This window comes from Physeter macrocephalus, chromosome 20, assembly GCF_002837175.3.
Source record: "Physeter macrocephalus isolate SW-GA chromosome 20, ASM283717v5, whole genome shotgun sequence".
Taxonomy (NCBI): Eukaryota; Metazoa; Chordata; class Mammalia; order Artiodactyla; family Physeteridae; genus Physeter; species Physeter macrocephalus.
Window position 1 is genome coordinate 59391987 of NC_041233.1, and position 24168 is coordinate 59416154.

At 37.5% G+C, this 24168-nt stretch overlaps 1 protein-coding gene across 3 annotated transcripts in view; it reads left to right on the top strand.

Annotated features, from left to right (window-relative positions):
- Positions 1 to 1073: 1073 nt before the first annotated feature.
- The window catches only part of SLK (STE20 like kinase), a 57104-nt gene continuing 34009 nt past the window's right edge, over positions 1074 to 24168 (top strand). For 2 of the 3 annotated variants that reach the window (XM_055081347.1, XM_007130575.4), the window contains exons 1-4: positions 1075 to 1785; positions 19835 to 19999; positions 21979 to 22027; positions 22353 to 22502. In XM_055081347.1, the coding sequence (XP_054937322.1) occupies positions 1636 to 1785; positions 19835 to 19999; positions 21979 to 22027; positions 22353 to 22502 (514 nt within the window). In that variant the 5' untranslated portion in view covers positions 1075 to 1635. Of the gene's footprint in view, positions 1786 to 19834; positions 20000 to 21978; positions 22028 to 22352; positions 22503 to 24168 lie in introns of all 3 variants that reach the window. The other variant, XM_028481925.2, reaches the window with a different exon arrangement.

The window sequence follows — 24168 nt, forward strand, 5'->3', positions numbered from 1 at the left end:
TAGCATGATGCATGCATGCATTCATTCATTCATTCATTCATGGGATCTGCCTTCCTATCACATGCCAGGAATGTTGGTAGGTACCTGGATATCATGATGCCTAACCAGCCACTGCCCTGAAACTGCTCCCTCCTAGTGGAGGGGAAGGCGCGGCACCATCGGACAGATTGCAGCCAACACCCACATTAGGTCGTCTTCCACTAGTGCTGTCCAAGGGGGCCGGAGGCAGATCAGGAAGTGAAGGCCTTAGTAAGTGGTCCAGATGGAGTCACGAAGGGTGACACCAGGATTACGGCTATGGAAGTGGCCAGAAGAAGGTAGATTACCCTCAAGGGAGTGTCGTGGTCATCACTCAAGAAGCGGGCTTAAACAATTTTTATATGTTTATGTCTGTCTTACGTGCACACTTGTAATAACAGCAGGAACTGAAATTGAGCGTTTCCCGGTGCAGGCACCTTGCAAAGGGCTTACAACCATTGCCTCATTTACTCCTCGCCACAACCCCCAGGTCGGGACTTTAAGAACCTTCATTTCACAATGAAGAAACTGAGGCTCGGAGAGGTTAGTCGCCCAAGGTCACAGAGCTCCTAAGCTCTGGATCCAAAGCAAACAGCCACCACAGATACTTCCCTCTCACTCTGGGGCCCGTTTGAGAACGAAAAGGTCCAGATACGGACAGCTCAGCTTTCACTCGCTACGCATTTTCCCAGATCCAGAATGGAGGAAACATCCGCTAGCACAACCAACAGGGTCGTGCGCAAAGGGGCAACTCCATCAAAGCCGTTGGCTGACAAGAATTTGGGGCTTGGAGGGCAAACCCGGAGCAACCGTCAATCAGCTACCAGCTCAAGAACCCACAGCGAACTCCGCGCCGGGGGCCAGCGAGCCTCCTAGGGCCGCCAGCTTGCGAGGCTCAACGCGCGTGCGCGGGGCCAGAGGGGCCACCCCCGCGCGAGTGCGCGGAGAGCCTGGCGCGCGGCCGGGGGAGCGCGCGGGCGCGCTGCGGCGTCGGCGTTGGCGCGCGCTCTAGGCCGAGGCTGCGTGGGCTGGGGAGGGAGCTAGGCGGCGGCGGCGGCGGCGGCGGCGGCGGTTGCGCCCCAGAGCCCAGGGGGACGCGCGGACCTCGCGCCGCGGGTGCAGACGGCTGCGGAGGAGACCCCGGGCTCCCGGCCCGGGGCGGGAGAGCTCGGCCAGACGACTGCCCGCCTCAGAGGCCGCCGGCCGCCTCCCTATCCCGGAGTGGCCGACGCCCCTGGAGACTCGCCGTGACACGGGCCTAACCGCGGTGGCCGCGGGCGTCCGGACCACTCGGGCCCGTCGGGCCGGGCCGGTAGGGGGACGAGCGTCCGGGCAGGTGCCGCCCCCCGAGGGCCGGCCGGGGGCCAGGCGCTTAGCCGCGCGGCCCGCGGACCGGGCTCGGCGGAGGGGCCGCCCGCGCAGCGTCCCCACCCCGTGGGCCGGAGCGGGAGTCGCGCCCCGCCTTCTCTGGAGACGGCCGGGCCGGAGCGGCGGGAGCCTGGACAGCCAACGCCAGCCGTAGCCCGCCGTGCTCGCGCGGGAGAGGAGGGAGGAGAAACTTTGCCTCTTATTGTTGTTTTTACTCCTTAAGTGTAAGGAACTCTGTTGGGAGGAAGAATGTCCTTCTTCAATTTCCGTAAGATCTTCAAGTTGGGGAGCGAGAAGAAGAAGAAGCAGTACGAACATGTGAAGAGGGACCTAAACCCCGAGGAGTTTTGGGAAATTATAGGAGAATTGGGCGACGGAGCCTTTGGGAAAGTGTACAAGGTAAGAGGGAGAAACGGGAAGTTGCACTTGTGAGATCAAACAGCCCGTGGCCCGGAGTGGCACGAGGATTTCTCGCTCCCGCGTCCTGTTCCTGTCTCTTGGACCTTCTTCTGACTTCGTAAACGTACGTTGGAACTTTATTTAGTTTATCATCCAAGCACTAGCTAGGAGGTAGGGTTTAAGGTTGAACACAATGGGGCCTGGATGTAGTTTAAAGAGTGGTTGCCAAACGGAGGCAAGGTTTACCGTCTGTTCTGTTAAACGTTAAAGGAAATGAGGGTGTTCTTTAATTTAAAGGATGGGTCTCGTTGTGGCCCTCAAGCATTTTCAATTCAGAAACTCATTATATTTTTCAGTGGATTTCTATTTGTGTACTAGCTGTTTGCATTCGTATGTATACTTACACTAAAGCAGTTCCCTTTTGGGGTCCAGAGTATATATTTGGTTGTATCTATTGCTCATACATAACCGGTCTCTTGGGGATGAGAGCAAAGTGATTGCTACTTGCAGACTATTCTTGAGTTGGTTGCTTGACAGCATACTGTAAAATGGAGTGGAATTTCTGATAGAAAATTTTCGGAAGAAAACCTGCATCTGGTATTAGTTTCTAAATATAATTATAATAAGCATTGACTAGAAGTCAATTTTAGGGCTTAAGAAATTAAAATAAATGCACCTACATATACACACACACATTTTTACATACAGATGTTCATTTCAGTAGAAAGAGGTTTGCCGTTTCAATAGGAAGGCATGGGTTAACTGTTTACTGTCTTGTAAGGAGTATATGAATGATGTCATCGGAATATTTTCATCCTGAAGGGTGAGGATTTTATGAGACAGTTTAAGGGGAAGGACCCACAGGGTTGCCTAGAAGTGAAAATATAAATAACTTAAGTTTATACAGGACTCTGCGGTTTTTAAAGTACTTTCACATAATTTGGCCCCCATGAGAGTTCCGCGAGATACGCAGGTCAGTAGTATCTACGTTTCATAGATGAGGACACTGAGACTCAAATTGTTCACATTCACAGTAGTCACAGCCTAGATTTGATCTCAAGTCTTCTGACCCCATATTTACTGTTACTTTTTTTTTTTTTTTACTTTAATGTCTATTGGTAGAAGTGATAGTATTTTTCCTTCTTTCTAAGCATCATCACCCTGTCTGCCTTTGCCCTGCCTCTAATGCATCTCAAAGCCCCTCATTCTTAGTCTGAAATATCTCCTCTTTTCTGTGTGCTTTCAAAACACATTGTTCACCTTGCTTACTATGGCACTTGTCACATGTTAATGTATTTATGTTTTTATGATAGGACTAGGGGCCAAAATTATATACATTTGGGTTAATTCTATTGCCTTAGCACATAGTGCATTTCTCTTTATATTTGTGGAAATGAAAGAATGTGTGTTACCTGCTTGTGAGTGCTATTGAAGCTACTGTGTGCTGTGAAAGTTGACAAAGTAAACTTCAGTGCCTAATGTGGAGGGTAGACTATGGATTTCAACAAGAGCTTACAGTATAGAATGTATGGTAGACAGGGCTTTTAGTGCAGTGGGAAGATCACTCCTGGGAGTTAAGAATTGTGTTTTATTGCTGGTTGTCACAAACCAGCTTCGAGATCTTGGACAGAAATTTAATGTCTTTGGACCTCCTTTTTCCGAGGTGGAAAATCATAGATTTCCCTAAATGTTTAGATTCTTTTACCCATTAATGCTCTGTGAGTATGCAGTTGTCTAGGAAAGGCAAAAATAAATCCTCAAGGCATCTGGGGTCTGGTAGTTAGAAGGCAGTAGGTGATTGTGGGCAGTTTTCATGGTATAAATGTTTTATTGAACAGAAACAGTGTAATATTAAGATACTGGCTCCAGAGTTGGACTATATCTTGGCTCCCTCAATAGCAGCCTGTGACCTTGGACAAGTTACTTAATCGTTCTGTGTCTCATTTTTCTCATCAGTAAGACCTACTCCTCAGTGTGTGAGAATTAAAGGAGATAAAAAAATGTAAGACACAAAAAAGGGCTCAGAAAATGGCAGAAAATTACTGTTGTTACATTTACAGCTCGGAAACAAAATATGGGATGGGACAGGAAAAGGGACCTACGAAGATAGTAAACCATTTTCTGGCACAGGCAGATTGTGTGGACATGCTAATGCTGTGTGATTTAATTCTTTAATGACTCTGAAAAATGAATGTATCTTCCTATAGTGGGACACCAATTGAAAATTTTTTGAAAAACAAGAGACTTACTCCATGTAGTTGAACACTATAAGATTGTGTCAAGGATAATTTTTGTGGGCTTGATATCTATTTTAGTGTGATATTTGAAGAGTGTGAGTTATTTGCATCTTTTCTTTTCATCTTTCTATTTTATGCTTCCAAGGAGTAAGCTCTGAGATTTTTTTAAAAAGAAAACTTAAACTTATCTGACCTGTTCTGCCTTTTTTGTAACCTTTTTTATTGTATAAGATTCTCTAGAAATTTTAAATTTATAAACTTCTGTGTAAGAGAAAAAGCTTTGATAGCTTTTTTTTACAATTGTATATATTAGTATGTAATAGAAAACTATTTCTAAAGTTGATTCCAACTGTCATTTGCTTATGGAAAGTAGTAACTGTTACAAAGGTTAAATTCTAAATAGGCAATCATTTTTCCATCATATTGTATGCTTTCCACTCAGTCCTGCACTATACAACTCTAAGTTACTTTCTTGCCTGAAAGATCTTCCCGATTTTAAATTTATTTTCTCTTTTTAATAGTATTATTTGACACATAAATGAAGATATGTAGTATCTCCCTCACAATTTTTTATGTTTGGATTTCTGTTGCTTTTAACAGAAAAAAAAAAAAAAGGAATGACATGAAATGATCTATTGAATTGAAGCTGAACTATTGACTGTGTGCTAGATGAAAGTGATTCTTTTTATGTCCCTGATGGGCATGCACCTTTTTAAAAAAAAGTAGTGAAATATATAATCTTTGTATTGAAAAGTACAAAACATATATGTACGTTTAGCAAACAATAGTAAAGTGAACTCATATTAACAACCATAAGAGTAAAGGAATTCTGCCAGTACCCCAGAATCCTTCCCACCTCCTTTCTGAATTGCTTCCTCTCTCCCCCTAAAGGATACCACTATCCTATCTGTAAGTTATTCATTTCTTTCCTTTCTTCATAGTTTACTATCTAGGAGTGTATAACTAAACATGATAACTTTAGTTTTGTGTGTATTGAGTGTATTTTGTGTCTTGCCTCTTTTGAAATCAGAATTATGTTTGTACGGTTTGTCTTTGTTATCACTAGAGCGGTATGTAGTTAAATTGTTGCATAGAATTCCAATATATGGTTACATCACCAATTATTTACCATTGTACTGTTAATGGATATATCAGTTGTTTCCAGTGTTTGGCTTTTATACACAGTACTGGTGCATATATGTATGAGTTTCACTAAGACTTAACTCAGGAGTAGAATTGCTGGGTTATAGGGTAGTGTATCTTTAATTTTACTGGATGATGCCATACTATACCAGTTTACACTCCCACCAGCAGCGTATGATAATTTCCTTGCTCTGCATTCTCTCCAACATTTGATATTGTCAGAATTTTTAAGTTTTGACAATCTGATGTCATAGTTTTCCTTGTGGTTTTAATACATCTTTCTCTGACTGCTAATAAGTGATTCTTTTCATAGGTTTATTAGTAATTTGAATTTCTTCCTTTGTGTTCAAGTTTCTTGTTCATGTTCCTCTTGGATGTCTTTTTCTTGTTTATTTGTAGTGTATTCTGGATTTTAACCATTTGCTGGTTATGGTTATTGCAAATACATTTTCATTCTGTGCCTGTCTTTTCATTTTCTTTATGGTGTCTTTTTATGAACAGGAAGTTCTTGACTTTAATATACTCCAACTTTGTTTTTTCTTTTTCAGTTAGTGCTTTCTGTATTGTATTTGAGAAATTCCTTCCTGGAGGGTCCTTCCAGTTGTTGGATGGGACGCTGCCCGATTGATGAATCACCTAATAAAGCTAATTAGATCTTTGAGAAAAAAAAAAAAAAAAGAAAGGCTTTCCTAACCTGAGATTATCTTCTAAGAGCTTTATGATTTTGCCTTTAACATTTAGGTGTACAACCCTAAATGTTAGAATAGATTTTTGCAAATGGTATGATATAGGGGTCCAATTTCATTTTTTTTCTCCAATGGATACACAATTGTCCCAAGACTCATCACTGGGGGAAACTATTCTTCCACTGCTCTGCAGTGTTGTCTGCAACATGTGTCTGTTTCTGCGATCTCTAGTCTCTTCATTGATCTATGAGTCTATTCCTTTGTCAGTATCCCACTGTGTTAATTAGGAAAGCATTAAAACAAATCTCTGCTAGAGAAAGACTTCCCCTTGTTCTTATTCAGCAGTGTCTAGTATACTCTTGGCCTTTAGTGCTTTCATGTACATTTTAGAATTAGCTTAATTGAGTTCCACAAAAAAACCTGTTGTGCCTTTTTGAAGGGGTTTTATTGAATTTATATTTAGATCAACTTTGGAAAAATTAACGTCTCCATGATAGAGTCTTCCTACCTATGCATATGTTTTATCTCTAGGTCTTTTTTTTAATATCTCTCAATAATGGCTTGTAATTTTCCTCCCCAGAAGCCTTAGGAGCTCAAACTACTTCAAGAGTGTCTTAAATGCTTTGTTTTTCCTATTGGAATTTCTTCCTTGTTTTGGTTATGTACAACCTTCAGTAGTCTTCTGAGAAAGGATGAATGGAAGGTTCGGTTTTTAAGACCAGGCCTGTCTGAATTATGTCTATATTATAATGTCATACTTGATGTATAGTTTGGTTGTAGAATTCTAGTTCAAAAATACATTTTTGAACTAGCGTTGGTGAGGACAAAGAGCAATTGAGAAAATCCCCATCCTTTACTTATGGCCAGTCTTCCAAAGTGGTTGTATGAATTTACACCCCCATAAGTAAGGGATGGGAATTTTCTCAATTGTTCTTTGTCCTCACCAACACTTGCTATTGTTATTAATACTGTTATTAGTATTTTATGTTAGCCATTCTGGTGAGTGTGAAGTGGTTTTATTTACATTCTCCTTATGACTAAAAAAATTGAGTCATGTGCCTATCATGTGCCTATCGAATATTTGGGTATTTTCTTTTTTGTGAAATTTCCTGTTTGTTTGCCCATTAAAAAAAATAGCTGTATTGAGGTATAATTTATATAACTCAGAATTCACCTATTTTATGTTTATAACTTGATGAGTTTTAATAACTTTGTACCGTTGTGCAACCATCACTACCATCTAGCTTTAGAATCCTCTTTTGACCACCTGAAGTTCCCTTGTGCCCATTTACAGTCAATTCTTGTTCCTGCTGGGGTTTTCTTTGTCTGATTACTAATGAGGTTGAGTTCCTTTTTATACACTTATTGGCCATTTGGATTTCTCCTTCTCTGAAGTGCTTGTTAAAGTCTTTTGGGTTCTTTTTCTTTTTCTCATTGATTTATGGGAGTCTATATATTCCGGAAACTAATCCTCTCATTATATATGATGCACATTATTTTCTCTTGCTTTGTATTTTGTCTTTTCTTTCTCTTTATGATATCCTTCTTTTGTATAGACATTTCAGATTTTAATGTAGTTCAATTTATTAACTTTTTATACTTAGTGCTTTTTGTCTTAAAATTTCCTTACCCAGGGTGATGAGGGTGTCTTCCTGTGTTATGTTCTTAAAGTTTTATGGTGTTGCCTTCTTTCTATACATTAGGTCTGTAATTAAACTGAGGTTGCTTTTTGTCTATAGTGTGAAGGTAGGGGTCCAGTTTCATTTTTTCTATGTAGATACCCAGTTGTCTCAACACCATTTACTGAAAAGACCACCCTTTCCGTATTGCTTTGCAATGCCTCCATCGTATGTCAAATGTCCATATACACATGGTATATTTCTATGAATTTCCTATTTCTTTAGGATAAATTCCTAGAAGTAGAATTGTTAGGGCAAAATACATGATCATTTATTAATGTTTCCTGTGAAATTACTCTAGAAAGGTTTATAAATTTATTTTTAAATTAATTTTTAATTATATTGTAAGGTGTTATGGAAAAACCTGAATGAACTTTTTGGCCAATCCAATACAAATAATTAAAGAAGTTCTATTTATTGGGAAATTTAACTTATTAGAGATTAAAGTTAGTTTCTTTGACCATTACTCTAATTATTGTTCCTTCTCTTCTCTCCATAAATGTAACTATTATCATCGGTTTCTTTTTCTGTTTGTTTTATGGGTTTATTTTTGGCCATGCTGCACGGCTTGCAGGATCTCAGTTCTCTGATCAGGAATTGAACCCAGGCCACGGCAGTGAAAACGCTGAATCCTGTCCACTGGACCACCAGGGAACTCCCCATCATCAGTTTCATGTATATGTTTCTAGATATTTTTCTGTGCACTTATGTATATATACATGGGTTATACCTATTTAAACAACCCAACAATGGTCTATTTCTGTGCCTTTGTTCCTTGACCTTTTTCAATGTTAGCTTTTATCCTTTTAAAAAAGTATTTGCGGGCTTCCCTGGTGGCGTAGTGGTTGAGAGTCTACCTGCCGATGCAGGGGACACGGGTTCGTGCCCCGGTCCGGGAAGATCCCACATGCCGCGGAGCGGCTGGGCCCGTGAGCCATGGCCCCTGAGCCTGCGCGTCCGGAGCCTGTGCTCCGCAACGGGAGAGGCCACAACAGTGAGAGGCCCGCGTACCGCAAAACAGACAAACAAACAAACAAAAAAAGTATTTGCTTTTTCAGTAGACAAAAAGAGTATCTGTTTATTTCATTTTCCATTTCTCTCATTTTAAAAGAGATTGCCATTTAAAAATTAATTTAATTATTTATATTTTAAGAGTTTTCTTGTTGATTTGAAAGCCCTTTTTATGTACTAGAGAATGAGCACTTTATAATAATGGTGCAGTTATTTTAGTTACTTTAGTTTATGCTGCTTTTTTGATATAAAGACATATAATGTTCTTTACTCTACAAAATCTGTCAATGCGTTACTTTGCTTTTTCCTTCACTTTCATGCTTAGAAAAGCCTTCCCTACCCAGAAATTAGATAAATATTTATCTGTATTTTCTTCTAAACTTCTTAATAGTTCAGTTATGAAGAATTTTAATTTTAATTCATTTGGAATATAATTTTTTTTCTGTGGATTGACATGACGCTCTATTCCACCCTAAAAAAAACAAAAATATATTTTCTCTATTTCTAGAAATGTAAATACTATTATTTTGAAAATATAGCAAAGTATAAAGAAGAATATATAAAAATAATTCTACCTTTTAGATAACCTGTTAATTTAAAAACATTCAAGGGTATACTCATGTGGTTAGAAACTTGAACAGTACAAAAAATGATAAAATTGAAAAATGAAAGCCTTTCCCGCCAGTCTTTTTTCCTGAATTTAACCACTATAATAATATCTGTGTATCTTTTTAGGTAAAATTTTATGCCTGTATGAGCATATATACAAATGCTTGTTTGTAAAACTGAAAATATATCGACACATGCACGTTAGTATATACAGGTGAACTTAACTGCCTATCAAATTGATAGCATAATCATACTGGAAAAGTGCTTCAAATGATGTTTTTAATTAATTAATTAATTTTTGGCTGCGTTGGGCTTTCGTTGCAGTACGCAGGCTTCTCATTGTGGTGGCTTATCTTGTTGCGGAGCACGGGCTCTAGGTGTGCGGGCTTCAGTAGTTGTGGCACGCAGGCTCAATACTTGTGGCTCGTAATACTTGTGGCTCGTGGGCTCTAGAGCGCAGGCTCAGTAGTTGTGGTGCATGGGCTTAGTTGCTCTGTGGCACATGAGATCTTCGCGGACCAGGGCTCGAACCCGTGTCCCCTGCATTGGCAGGCAGATTCTTAACCACTGCGCCACCAGGGAAGTCCCAAATGATTTTTGAATAGAGTGCTGTGACTAGTGGGATATATTTAAAGGATAAAAAGAACAGCAGAGAATGCTTGAACTTTATTAAATAGGTTTGTTACTAGTAGTGATACTAATGTTATAATTCTGAAAATACTTTATAAGTACTCTAGGATAGAGCAAATTAGTAATATTGTGCTGTTTTAGGAACTAGGGTTGTAACTCAGAGAAAGGGGTTATAAGCTTGAAATGTAAGGAAGAACCCTGTGACGTTGATTTTTGAACTGGAGGTTTTAGTTTGAACTCGTGATTACACATGCACTCATGCCCCCAACACACACACACACACACACACACACACACACACAAATATACATATATACATATTCCTGTTTTCCACTGAAAAGGCCTAGAAATAATGATAACTAGTACTCCTAGCTCTTGGTTTCTAAATACCATTCCCCAGTAAAAGGAACCAGGGCTCGTTGAAAAGTCTGATCCAGGTCTGGGCTAGAGAAGTACAAAAGTGATAAAATTGAAAAGTAAAAGCCTCCCCACTACTCGTTTTTTCCCAAAGGAGCCTGGATATCTTGGACCAGAAAGCAAAGATATGCTCAAAAATTAATGGGGACATGCTCAAAGAATACCGGTTAGTTTTGAACAACAAAAATATCAACAAAATAGTAGCCTAATAGAGGAATGCTAGTTAGTTAATATATAAAGATTGATAAAATTAGAAAAACCACTATTTTGCAACCACACTGTAATAATTCAGGCAAAAATTATTGATGGATGCTAAAAAAATCATTGTGTGGAAGGCTGTGGAGGAACATGGTTTCACCCTGTAAGTATCTTAAGTAAGTATCACCCCGTAAATGTGCCTTTATGGTAGAGAGAGCTGATGGATACCATCTTAATCAAGTGATCAAACCTGGGGTTAATCAACAGTAACAGGAGGAACTGTATTTTCTGATGTAATCAGTGGGAACTGTATAATCACCTAATGTAGTATTTTTGTTAAAGATATTTAACCTGAATCTGATAATGAGGAAACAATCAGACAAATCCACGGTTTGAACTTTTAAAAATGTAAGCAATAAAGGAGTTTTTTTGTTTTTAGATATTTGACAAATTTGAATATGGAGTATATATTAGATATTGTATCCATGTTAAATTCTTTGGGTATGTTAATTATATTGTGGTTATGTGTGAAGTGCAGCTTACTTTGCAAGTGGCATAGTAAAAAAGAAATGCATATATGTGTGTGTTAGTATATACATATCTATACACATACATATCTTTTACATATATATGTAAAAGATATGTATGTGGATCTTGTGTGTGTGTATGTGAGAGTGAGAAAAGCAAATATAACAAAATGTTAATTGGTGACTCTGGGTGAGGGGTGTATGGGTGTTCACTGTTCACTCAACTTCTTTGTAGGTTTGAATTTTTCAAAATAAAAAAGTAAGGGGTCATATTTTAAAATACTCTTCTGCACATTGCTTTATTTCACTTAACAGTTCTCCTTTTCACATTTTTTTCCTTCCTCTATATAGTCATCATTTTTCTCTTTCTCTTTTTCTATGAAAGGAGAAAGAAAGTCTCCTTTCTTTAGAGTAGGCAACTACTTCTATACTATTACTAAAGTTATTTGGTGTTTATTAAATACCGCATTATGTTTTGTACTCAATACTACATGAAGTCCAAATTCCTAGCATGTATACATTTATGTTTTAAAAGAGGTAACTGAAACTTTGGATTGCAAAAATAGCTTTAACGTGCTGGCTTTTCTTTTTTCCTTCTTTGTAAAAATCTTAGTATTTGTGTTGAATTCCTTACCTTGACAGTAGCATGTTTTGGCCCTTTTATAATTTAACATTGAGAATGTTTGTGTGGCAATGACCTTCCTTACCATTTAAAAGCCTTTATTTTTCTTGAATTAATGTCCAGAAGTAGTACATCTTTGTCGTATTTTTAAATATTTTTTTGAAATTGTCTTTTCGTGTTCTCACTTTTTCATCTTTTCAACTATGCAGCCTAGGCAAATTTCCACAGCTTATCTTTCACACAATTGTCAATAATGTTTCAGTTTATTCAGGCTGCTCCGAGTCAGCAAGTCCTTGAAATAAGTGGGAAAACTGTGTGATCTGAGAATTGGTAAAACATTTTGGAAACTGCAGATTTAGCCAACATTAAGTGATTACTAACATTTTGCTGTTGGTATCTTGACCGACAGTAACTCAGTTTTCAATAAATAACCAGAACAATGTAAATAAAATAGTGTTTGGGAATATAAAGAGAATATAAGTATATTCCTTTCTCTTTTGCAGAATTCAGGAAATGACATGAAAATTCTTTAAAAAAAAAAAAAAAATTTAACCAGAACAATGTAAATAAAATAGTGTTTGGGAATATAAAGAGAATATAAGTATATTCCTTTCTCTTTTGCAGAATTCAGGAAATGACATGAAAATTCTTAAAAAAAAAAAAAAAAATATTTATTTATTTATTTGGCCATGCCAAGCGGCATGTGGGATCTTAGCTCCCCGGCCGGGGATGAACTCATGGCCCCTGCAGTGGAAGCGCAGAGTCCTAACCACTGGACTGCCAGGAAATTCCCCGAAAAATGCTTTTTTAAAAAGGATTTCTGTAATATTTTCCAGAGGTTATGGGTTGATCCTCATTATTTGTGGATTCTGTATTTGTGAATTTGTCTACTTGCTAATATCTGTTTGTAGTCCCCGAATCTATACATGCATTGCTTTCACAGTCATTTGTGTACGTGTGCAAAGCTATGTAAAATGTGAGTCCCTAGACCCACACATTACATGCTGAGATCGAGCTAGGTGATGCTATGTCTTCTTTTTTTTTTTTTTTTTTCGGTACGCAGGCCTCTCACTGTTGTGGCCTCTCCCGTTGCGGAGCACAGGCTCCGGACGCGCAGGCCCAGCGGCCATGGCTCACGGGCCCAGCTGCTCCGTGGCATGTGGGATCCTCCCAGACCGGGGCGCGAACCCGGTTCCCCTGCATCGGCAGGCGGATGCGCAACCACTGCGCCACCAGGGAAGCCCCATGCTATGTCTTCTTGTCTCAGCTCTCATACAGAGATTTCCAAAGGATGGAGACAGTAGAGAGCAATGTAGTGAAGTGCAAGAAGCTCCTGCTTTGGGACCAGTCGGATGGGGTTTGAATCCAGCTCTGACACCTGTTAATTGGGGCAGCCTTAAATAAGCCACCTAACATTTCTGAACCTCATTTTCTCTTTTGTAAAACAAAGAAAATAGAATCTACCAGGATGAGTTGTTTTTGAGATTGAAGATTACAATCTATGTGAGGAGGGGTGTGTGTGTGTATTTCTTTTAGGAGCAGTGGTTCAGTATTCACTAATTCAGGGTTTGTAGTGACCTATATAGAACATAACTAGCACAAATAATGGAAAGCAGCTGTATATCTTTGCCAAGTGATGTTGAGTAATTTTATTCTTATTTGATATTCACACTCATTCCTAGCAAAATCTTATCAGGGCTCTGAGAAGATCACCAGAATTAGCATATAATGTAAAAACAGGTAGCAACAATAGCTAAACAATCTAAAACTATCTGCTTTCTCTAGTGCTATTCTTTTTTTTCCCCCTCACTTAACTGCTCTTTGGAACTTTGAATGTTTATTAACCAAATATTTATTTTTAATTTTTTTAACTTTTTATTTTATGTTGAAGTATAGCTGATTAACAATGTTGTGATAGTTTCAGGTGCACAGCAAAGGGACTCAGCTATACATATACATGCATCTCTTCTCCCCCAAACTCCCCTCCCATCCAGGCTGCCACATAACATTGAGCAGAGTTCTCTGTGCTGTACAGTAGGTCCTTGTTGGTTATCTATTTTATTTCTTTATTTTTAAATGCATAGATCTTTTTAAAATTTTTATTTATTTTATTATTTATTTTATTTTAGTCTGTGTTGGGTCTTTGTTGCTGTACGCAGGCGTTTCTCTAGTTGCGGAGAGCAGGGGCTACTCTTTGTTGCAGTGCGCAGGCTTCTCATTGCGGCGGCTTCTCTCGTTGCTGAGCATGGGTTCTAGAGTGCAGGCTCAGTAGTTGTGGTGCTGGGCTTACTTGCTCTGCAGCATATGGGATCTTCCCGGACCAGGGCTCGAACCCATGTCCCCTGCATTGGCAGGCGGATTCTTAACCACTGAGCCACCAGGGAAGCCCCAAGAATAGCTCAGTCTGCCTTTAAGGGGCTTGATGAAAGCCAACTAACAGCTGGAGGTGCCGGAGAATGAACCTGGGGCCTGGTACATGTGTGTACATGTTGATCCCAAACTCCCTGACTGTCCCTTCCCCCCATCCTTTCCAGTATGAGTCTGTTTCTGTTTTGTAAATAAGTTCATTTGTATCATTTCTTTTTAGATTCTGTATAACCAAATATTTAATACTACTCTGTGTCTTAGTTCTCCCATCTATAATCCTCATCTGTTTTAGAAGGATTATGCCACTTATTAAATTAGTGTCTTTCAGCTCCAGACACCCCCTTCTATAGCTCTACTTTGTGATGCTGTTGTAAGATTTTGCAAATCACATTTCTGACTTGCCAGCTGCTCACTTTTAGGTTTCAGAAGTATGGAGCACTAGAGGGAGGCTGCAAGGAGGAGGAGGAAAGAACCTACACCTTTCTCTTTGTTTCCTGTGGGCTCCCTGTCTGCTTTCCTGTTACTTTGACCATCATCCTAGTGGAAATTCTTCACTCCAGCAACAGCAGTCCTGAATTCAGTTTGTAGTTTTTCCAACACTCACAGAGCTACCCTCATCACAACCCTTACTAACACCAGCTCCAGTTGGCTAGTCCCCTCTTCTTCAAAAGGTACCCTAGTCCCACAAGATCCTCTTCCAAGTTCAGAGCCGCCAGCAGCAGCTGAGCAGAGTAGCACTCTCTCCTCAGGGAGCTGAGTTTCAGCTCTGCAGAATCTTTCCTCCAGGTTTCTGAGTTTTAGTCATTCCAGTCTCTTTCCTTGGCTCCTGTGATTCGTGAAGATAAAAACATAGTGATTTTTAAGTGATCACGACTGATTTCTGAAAACTGTTTATCAATTGAAGTTATGTCTCCTTTAAATTAATATCTGAGTATTTGTTATTTCATTCTTGTTTTTATTAACATTTGTTTAGTTATAATTACGTCTTTATGTGAAGAATTTTCATGCTTTTAGGTAGTAGATGAGACTCTTTTTTAAAAAAAAATAAATTTATTTATTTATTTATTCATTTTGGGCTGCATTGGGTCTTCGTTTCTGTGCACGGGCTTTCTCTAGTTGCGGTGAGCGGGGACTACTCTTCGTTGAGGTGTGCGGGCTTCTCATTGCTGTGACTTCTCTTGTTGCAGAGCACAGGCTCTAGGCGCTGGCCTTCAGTAGTTGTGGCTCGTGGGCTCAGTAGTTGTGGCTCGCGGGCTCTAGAGCACGGGCTCAGTAGTTGTGGCGCACGGGCTTAGTTGCTCCGTGGCATGTGGGATCTTCCTGGACCAGGGCTCGAACCTGTGTCCCCTGCACTGGCAGGCGGATTCTTAACCACTGAGCCACCAGGGAAGTCCCGAGACTGTTTCTTTTTAACACTTTATTTGCATTGTGTTTGTTGATAGTTTTACACACTTAACAGCGTTTATTTCAGTTTTTGATTTTTAGAGTTCTCTGGAATCAGATCCTGATGAGTAATCAAGTTATTTTCAAACAATAATGTAAGAAGCACTATATTTTCTAATGTAAGTTTTATTTATTATTTATATTAAACCAAATGGTATTATTGTTGGTTTAATCAGTATACCCAGGGCAATGGAATAATGAAATTTATTACTACAAAGAACTTTAGAGATTATCTAGTATTAATTATTTTTCCCCTTTCATGCCATTCTATTCGCAAGTAAAATACACATCTTTAAAATCTTCCAGGACATTGGTAGAGGCATGCAGAAGCAGGATGACTTTTAACTCTACTCACGATATTCTTGGTCTCTTACCAGGGCTCGTATTTTATAGTGTTCCTCTTTAAGGACAGTTCCTCTGTGCTCTTTCTTCCCAAAGTGTTACGTTAAAATGGTGAGAGAAGGGCTTATTTCTTACTGGCTTATTTCCTGACTTGGGGGAGGGCGAGTTCTATATGTTATTTTTTCAACTGTAGTGTCTTTCTTAGAGAGATAAACTTAATGCCATATTTCACCAGTTATGATAGACTTTTAACTTTTAAGCATTTCTCAAATTGGGATATGTCCCAATTTATTGATTGACGCCTTAGTATTGTTGTTCGCCAGATGGCAGTTGTGATATATCTGTCATTGCCTGTGCTTTGTGAACGTAGTTGTATCTCTGGTGTCATACAGTTGCAACCCCTTGATGTTTCAATCAATAAACCATTTAAGAACGTTTTGAAGAAAGAATGTGGGTCCTGGTTGTCATCTAAAAGCTTCATTTAGCACCTGTGGTAAGATCAAGAAAGTATCAGCATTATAATTGCAAAATGGGAGACAGTGGCTTCAAATAAAATTTTGGAGACAGTAGTAGAGGAGCACTTTTTAAAGAAATGCTGCATCACCCAAGCTTTTCATGGCTAGAGAGTGATATTGTGTGGAAAAACAGACATTAGATAATTCTGAGTGAAAAAGGGACTCAGGAGTTAAATGTGAAGAAGTGTTTAATTTTTCATGTATGCACAAGGATAATATACACTAACAATTTTTGTCTATATTTATCCAGAAAGAGCTCTTAAAAAGGAATAATGTGAAAATTCTAAATGATAAAGTGCCTGGCAGTTTTTCTTCCTTAGTGGAACATAAGATAATGGCACATCTTAAAAGCCTTCGTAGATTTGATAAAATACTGTAGATTAGCATATTATTCTAGATTGGTAGTTTTGACTGATAAAGTTATCTTTTTATCCATACATATTCTCTGAACCCTAAACATTAGGGTTACTTTGTTAGTAATTAGTACTAATTTTTACCTCTACCTAAGGAAGTAAAATGTAGCAAAATCTAATTAGGAGAATTCCCATATGTAAGCTAATACCTGGTTTGTTTATTCTTTCTACCTAAGGAAGTAAAATGTAGCAAAATCTACTTAGGAGAATTCCCATATATAGGCTGATAACTGGTTTGTTTATTCTTTCATCATCATCTCAAAGGTTAGATAATAGATCCCTAAGAAATATCCCATAGACTGATTTTTTTGTATCTTATTGCCTCTGTAAAAATAATACATGTCCATTTAAAAATGTAAACAATATGAATAATATAGAAAAAGTCAAAAGCACATGAAACTCTGCCATCCCCACTGATGATGTCTTTCCAGATATTTCTTATGTAGCTATCCCTTTGTGAAAATGGATGTGTAGTTTTTGTAAAACTGCATACCTTTTGTGTTTAGTAAGTTACTTTTTTTCCATTCAGTGCTATGTTGTGGCTTTTGTCCTATCTTAAGAAATATTAATTGATTAGTCAAATAATTTTAATGGTTGCATAATTTTCCATTGTAGAAGCATCCTGAATGATTTAAGTAGGTTCCCGTTAATGGACATTTAGGCTGATTAAGTTTTCTTTATTGTAAACAGTGCTTTGATGAATATTTTGTGCATGCATTTTTTTTTTTGTAAAATTATCTCCTTAAAAATTATTAAAAATGGGATTTGGACATTTACTTGTTTATTAAAACACTTATTACTAGCTTTTGAAAGTTTGCTATTTTTTCTTTTAAGGTGATAGATTTACTGAAGTGATGATGACATATATAATATTGAAATGTGTTTTTTTTTTTTTTTTTTTTTTGTGGTATGCGGACCTCTCACTGTTGTGGCCTCTCCCGTTGCGGAGCACAGGCTCCGGACACACAGGCTCAGTGGCCGTGGCTCACGGGCCCAGCCGCTCCGCGGCATGCGGGATCCTGCCGGACCGGGGCACGAACCCATGTCCCCTGCATCGGCAGGTGGACTCTCAACCACTGTGCCACCAGGGAAGCCCTGAAATGTCTTTTAAAAACCTCATTAGTATTTTAAGATTTGATTCCTAACTTTAAAAAAATGATCTTGGCTTCTACTACATATTTGGAAACCTTTCATTTCTAATAAATGGAGGTGAGAAGTTATTCAATTAAAGAAAGAAAATGGAAAAGTTAAAGTACTAAAAACAATGAAGAATAATTAAACTGATGGAAGTATAGGGAAACTGGAAAGGGTAATGATTAAAATAAAGAAAGGGCTTTGGAAACAACCTGGATTTGAATCCTGATTCAGCCTCTTACTAGCTCTACATGACCTCGGGGAAGCCTTTTAATGTCTCTAAATTTATTTATCCTCCTTAAAAATAGGGATGCTAATATATCATGGGGTCATTTTGAGGATTAAATAATAATAGTAATAATTCCAGATAACATGTTTGAATCTTTTTTACTATGTATGGCAGGCATTGTATTAAATGTTTATATGTATTTTTTTCACTTGGCAAATATTTATTATCTTAATTGTCACAAACTCGTGAGATATAAGTATGTTTTATTGATGAGGAAGCTAAAACTAAAAACGGGAGTTTGTAAGTTGCCCAAGCAACATAGTTAACAAGTGGCAGAATCAGAATTTGAGCCCTACCAGTCTGACCCAGTTGAACCTGCAATTTGAAATTCTATCGTATGTGTATATAAAGCACTTAGCACAGTGAATAGCATGCATTAGTTAATATTTGTGTTTAGGCTATCTTTATTTTTTTTTTTTGCAGTACCAGGCCTCTTACTGTTGTGGCCTCTCCCGTTGCGGAGCACAGGCTCCGGACGCGCAGGCCCAGCGGCCATGGCTCGCGGGCCCAGCCGCTCCGCGGCATGTGGGATCTTCCCGGATCGGGGCACGAACCTGCATCCCCTGCATTGGCAGGCGGACTCCCTACCACTGTGCCACCAGGGAAGCCCTAGGCTATCTTTAAAAAATAAGTATGTCAAGAGAATGAGAAGACAAGCCACTTGGAGAAAATGTTGGCAAAAGATACATCCGATAAAAGACCGTTATTCAAAATATATTAAGAATTCTTAAAACTCAACAATTAGAAAACCTACAGTCTGATGAAAAAATGGCCAAAAGATTTGGACACCTCACTGAAGAAGATATTCAGATGGCCAATAAGCATATGAAAAGATGCTCAATGTCATATGTCATTAGGGAGTTGCAAATTAAAACAAGGAGATACCACTACACACTTATTAGAATGACAAAAATCTATACCAACAACACCAAATGTTGGCAGGGGTGTGGAGCAACAGGAACTCTCATTCATTGTTGCTGGGAATGCAAAATAGTATAGCCACTTTAGAAGACAGTTTGGCAGTATCTTGCAAAACTACACATACTCTTACCATATGATCCAGTGATTCTGCTCCTTGGTACTTACTCAAAGGGGTTGAAAACTTAATGTCCACAAAAAAACCTGCACACAGATGTTTATAGCAGCCTTATTCATGATTGATAAAACTTGGAAACAACCAAGATATCTTCAGTAGGTGAATGGATAAGCAAACTGGCACATCTATATAATTGACTATTTTTCAGTGCTACAACGAAATTAGGTATCAAACCATGAGAAGACATGGAGGAATCATAAATGCTTGTTACTAAGTGAAAGAAGCCAATCTGAAAAGGCTACATACTGTATGAAAAACAAAACTATGGAGACAGTAAAAAGATCAGTGGAGGGGTTAGGAAGGGCAGGATGAATAGGCAGTGCATAGAGATTTTTAGGGCAGTGAAACTATTCTGTATGATATTATAATGGTGGATACATATCATACATTTGTCCAGACCCGTAGAGCACATACCAGCAGTTAATCCTAATGTAAACAGTGGACTTTTGGTAATAATGATGTGTCAATATAGGTTCATCAGTTGTAACAAATGTACCACTGTGGTGCAGAATGTTGATAGCGGGGGAGGCTGTGCACGTGTAGGGAGGAGAGTACATGGGAACTCTGTACTTTCTGCTCAGATTTGCTGGGAGCCTAAAACTACTCTAAAAAATAAAGTTTATTAAAAAAAATAGTATTTAAAAAGCAAGTATGCGTTATAAGCGTGAACTTCTGATACTTTTGTTTTTAGGCCCAGAATAAAGAGACCAATGTTTTAGCTGCTGCAAAGGTGATTGACACCAAATCTGAAGAAGAACTTGAAGATTACATGGTTGAAATTGATATATTAGCATCTTGTGATCACCCTAATATAGTCAAGCTTCTAGATGCCTTCTATTATGAGAACAATCTTTGGGTAAGTATTTTCTGTTAATCTGTAGGAATAACCAAAATGAGTTAATTGTCCTAAAGAGGTTTATAAGTTGTGTAGGCCTATTTTATGTACTATGTCGTCTTCTTTTTAGTCACTTATGCTACTTGAATGAGAATTGACCTGCTGATGAGAGGGTCATTAACAACATAATTATCCTTAGCTTCAACAGATGTTTTGATGTGTATTTCAGATTGTACTGTATTTCATGATTGTTTGACATTGGGCTCAAATGTAGAAACTTGGTTAAGAGTATTAAATTTCCTAAATAATGAAATTAGATGCCTTTCTTGTTTTTAATTAATTTTTTTTCCCAGTTGGAACTTCTTCCTTTCTTTGAAGTCTTTTTTTTTTCCAGCACTTTTAAAATTTTATTTTTTCTTTTTTAATTGAAGTATAGTTGATTTACAATGTTGTGTTAGTTTGAAGTGTCTTGTTTAAATTTAAGTGTCTTGATTTAAATTTAAGCATTTACTTAAAATGTTTTAAAGTTTTTGTTTTCTTTGCAATTGTTTATAATTTCTTATACTAAACTTTTGATAAATCATGTAATAAATTATAAAATGCTTACTAGAAATGTTAAATATTGGGTTTGCCAAAAAGTTCATTCAGATTTTTCCTTACGGAAACTTTTTGGCCAACCCAACATTTATCTTATATATTATCAAGCCCAACTTTAGTGCATGATGTAGTCGCCAAGTCTGTATGTAAAAATTTTATTCATTTTTAGGAAATATTAGGCATAAATAAATATATAAGTAAAATGTTAATATTTAGTATAATAACCAGTCAGTCACTTGCTCTGCACCGGTACTAATTTAATCAAGAGGACTTTTTGAAATGGAGTTTTAGTTTTTTCTCCTTGAAGGAAGAAAGAAAGTGTTATGAAAGCAGAGTAGATTGTACAAGCTGTACCTGATTGGGAATCAAAAGGCCTTTATTTTTTGATTTTGGTGACGCTAGGCAGGAGCTTGAACAAGTCAATTAACCTTTATGACTTGTTTACTCATCTCTAGGATGAGTAATGATCTGTCTCTCAAATTATTTTTCATATGATATAATGAATTTCAAAACAATTTATTGGCAAGCTCCTGTAAAAAATAAAGTGTTGTTATACAGAGGAGAAAAAAGTGTGAAGCTACACAATTTATTAAGGTATGTAATTAAAAAAAAATCTATAGTTATTATTAGTGTGGTGCCTTCTAATATAGTTGTTCAGAGTTCTAGCAGAATGTTTCCAGAGATAGTAATGAAAATGAATTCCTAGACAACTTAATAAATAGATAAGATCTTTACTTGAGACTATTACAAAATAAAAAGCTGGACAACTGTGAGGGACAGTTTAGTGGGAGAGATAGACATTAATTAATCAAAGAATCATAATAAATATAAAATTAAAACTGTGATAAGGGTTAAGAAAGAAAGGTGCATGGTGGTATGTAACAGGGAGGTCTGGGAAGGCATCCATCAGGAAGTGATAATTGAGCTAGGATCTGAAGCTTTTGTATATGTTTTTTTTCCCTATTTTTTAGAAAAACTAAAAGTTTCTCTTTTCAGGGTTTATTCCTAGAAATAAAGTTAAAAAATATACTTGATCACTTACTTCACAATAGTTACCTTAAAAAGGAGAGTATAAAATCTTTCAGTGGTGATGAAATGGATATATAATACTGTCCTGAATAAAAATTCTACACCTGGTAATTCTACAGAAGCAGGGACACTAAAAATGATAATTAACAAAAATGCACATATTTCCACAATGTGTTCTCTTTGTGCTTTCTTAGTTACATATCATTAAGACTTGTAACTCTTTTTACAAAGAAAATCTTTATGGTTGTTAGCATACTATTGTTTCTGTAACCTAGGTTATTTTATAGCTATTTCTTTATCTTTTATGCTAAATTGAAGAAAAAATACTCAAACTCAATGTCATGTTAGACACATGCTTTTTTTTTTGCCTGCAGATCCTCATTGAATTTTGTGCAGGTGGAGCAGTGGATGCTGTTATGCTTGGTAAATGTTTTTCTGTTCTTCATGTTTATATCTTAAATTATACTTTAAAAAAGTCAAATGATTTCAAACATTTATACATATATTTATCTTATTGTTTAGAGACATTCAGTAAGTTAAGAAATCAGTCTAATTCTTATATTCTTGGATAATTGTAATAAAATTCTAAAATTAAACATTAGTATAATATGTGAAGAAAGTTTTGTATATAGTTTTTTAAAAATCAATTCATTGTGTATGATCTTTGACAGTGATGGTAAAGTTATATAGCCTGCTGATATGCTTTCACTGTACAAAAATGCAGATTTGTTTACTTTTTTCCTTGTAGAGCTTGAGAGACCATTAACTGAGTCCCAAATACAAGTAGTTTGTAAGCAGACTTTAGAGGCATTGAACTACTTACATGATAATAAAATCATCCACAGAGATCTAAAGGCTGGAAACATTCTTTTTACCTTAGATGGAGATATTAAGTTGGGTAAGTTTATTCCTTTATATAAAACATTTGAATTTGTGCTTTGAGATTTCCCCAGTATGTCTGTAACTTAATATTGTTTTGTTACAATGAGTCAAATATGTGAAACATGGAGAATTATATTCAAATATGTGAAACATGGAGAATTACTCGGTGTTAATTTTTTTTTCCCATTTATTTAGGTCTTCTTTAATATCTTTCAACAGTGTTGTATAGTTTTCAGAGTACAGGTCTTTCAATTCCTGTATGCTTTTATTTATTTATTTATTTATTTTTAACATCTTTATTGGAGTATAATTGCTTTACAGTGGTGTGTTAGTTTCTGCTTTATAACAAAATGAATCAGCTATACATAGACATATATCCCTGTATCTCCTCAGTGTTACTTTTTAAGATACTTCCTTGGAGGGAATTCCCTGGCGGTCCAGTGGTGAGGACTCGGCGCTTTCACTGCTGAGGGCCCAGGTTCAATTCCTGGTCAGGGAACTAAGATCCCATACACCATGCAGTGCGGACAAAAAAAACAAAACAAAACTTCCCTGGATACATAATTATTCATTAACTCCCAGAATTCCTAAGTATAGGCACCTCATATAAAGACTCTTTAAAAAGTAAGAAAGGATGGATTTTTATTTTTTAAATGGCACACTTTTAAAAAACTGGCTAATTATTTTTTCCTTAAATTTTTGTATGTAGACTTAATACTTGTAAATATAATACATTTAGAAAATGCTATAGTATGTAGAACCACTAACTCAGTTTTATCTTCATTTCCAAAACTCATATCTAGTGGTTTTCTTTTTCCATGTTTAGTTTTATATTCTATTTTATAGATATGGTATCTTGGCTAAACTAACAAAGTAACTAACCTTAAGTCTGAAACAGATGCCTAAAATAAGTGTAAGGACTAGAATTTTTAATTTTGTTTTTTATACTGAGTGAATAAATGATAGTTTCATAAGGAGAAATAGATGTAGATTTTAGATGGGAAATTAATGAATTTCATATATAAACGCATACAAATAGAAGTAAGTGTCCCCAAGATATGTATTAAAAAAAAATCTGGTGATGAAGTCTAAATTTGGGTATTTTGGAAGGATATTAAAAACAAAATATATTCAAAGGCCATGCTGATACCAGTGATCATAGTCATTTCGCTTCACTTTGTCATGACATCTAAACAGGTATAATTTGATATACTACTAAATTTTAACCTTTTTATTAAGAAATGGATACAGATACAGAAAACCACACTAACAGTTGTGTAGCTTATTGACTTGTAGCTTTGTACACAATAGCTTTGTAACCACCACCTAGATAAAGAAATAGAATGGGACTTCCTGGTGGTCCAGTGGTAAAGAATCCACCTTGCAATGCAGGGTACGCGGGTTCAATCCCCCCTGTTCGGGGAACTAAGATCCCACATGCCACGGGGCAGCTAAGCCCAAGTGCCACAAACTACAGAGTCCACACTCTCTGGAGCCTGAGAGCCACAAATAGAGAGAAAAAACCCGCACGCCACAACTAGAGAGAAGCCTGCGAGCCTCAACAAAGAGGCCGTGCGCCGCAGCGAAAGATCCCACATGCCTCAACGGAAAACAAAAAGAACTAGAACCATGTGAGGCACCCTAGCAGCTGTTTCATGTGCCTGCTCTCAATCACGCTGTCC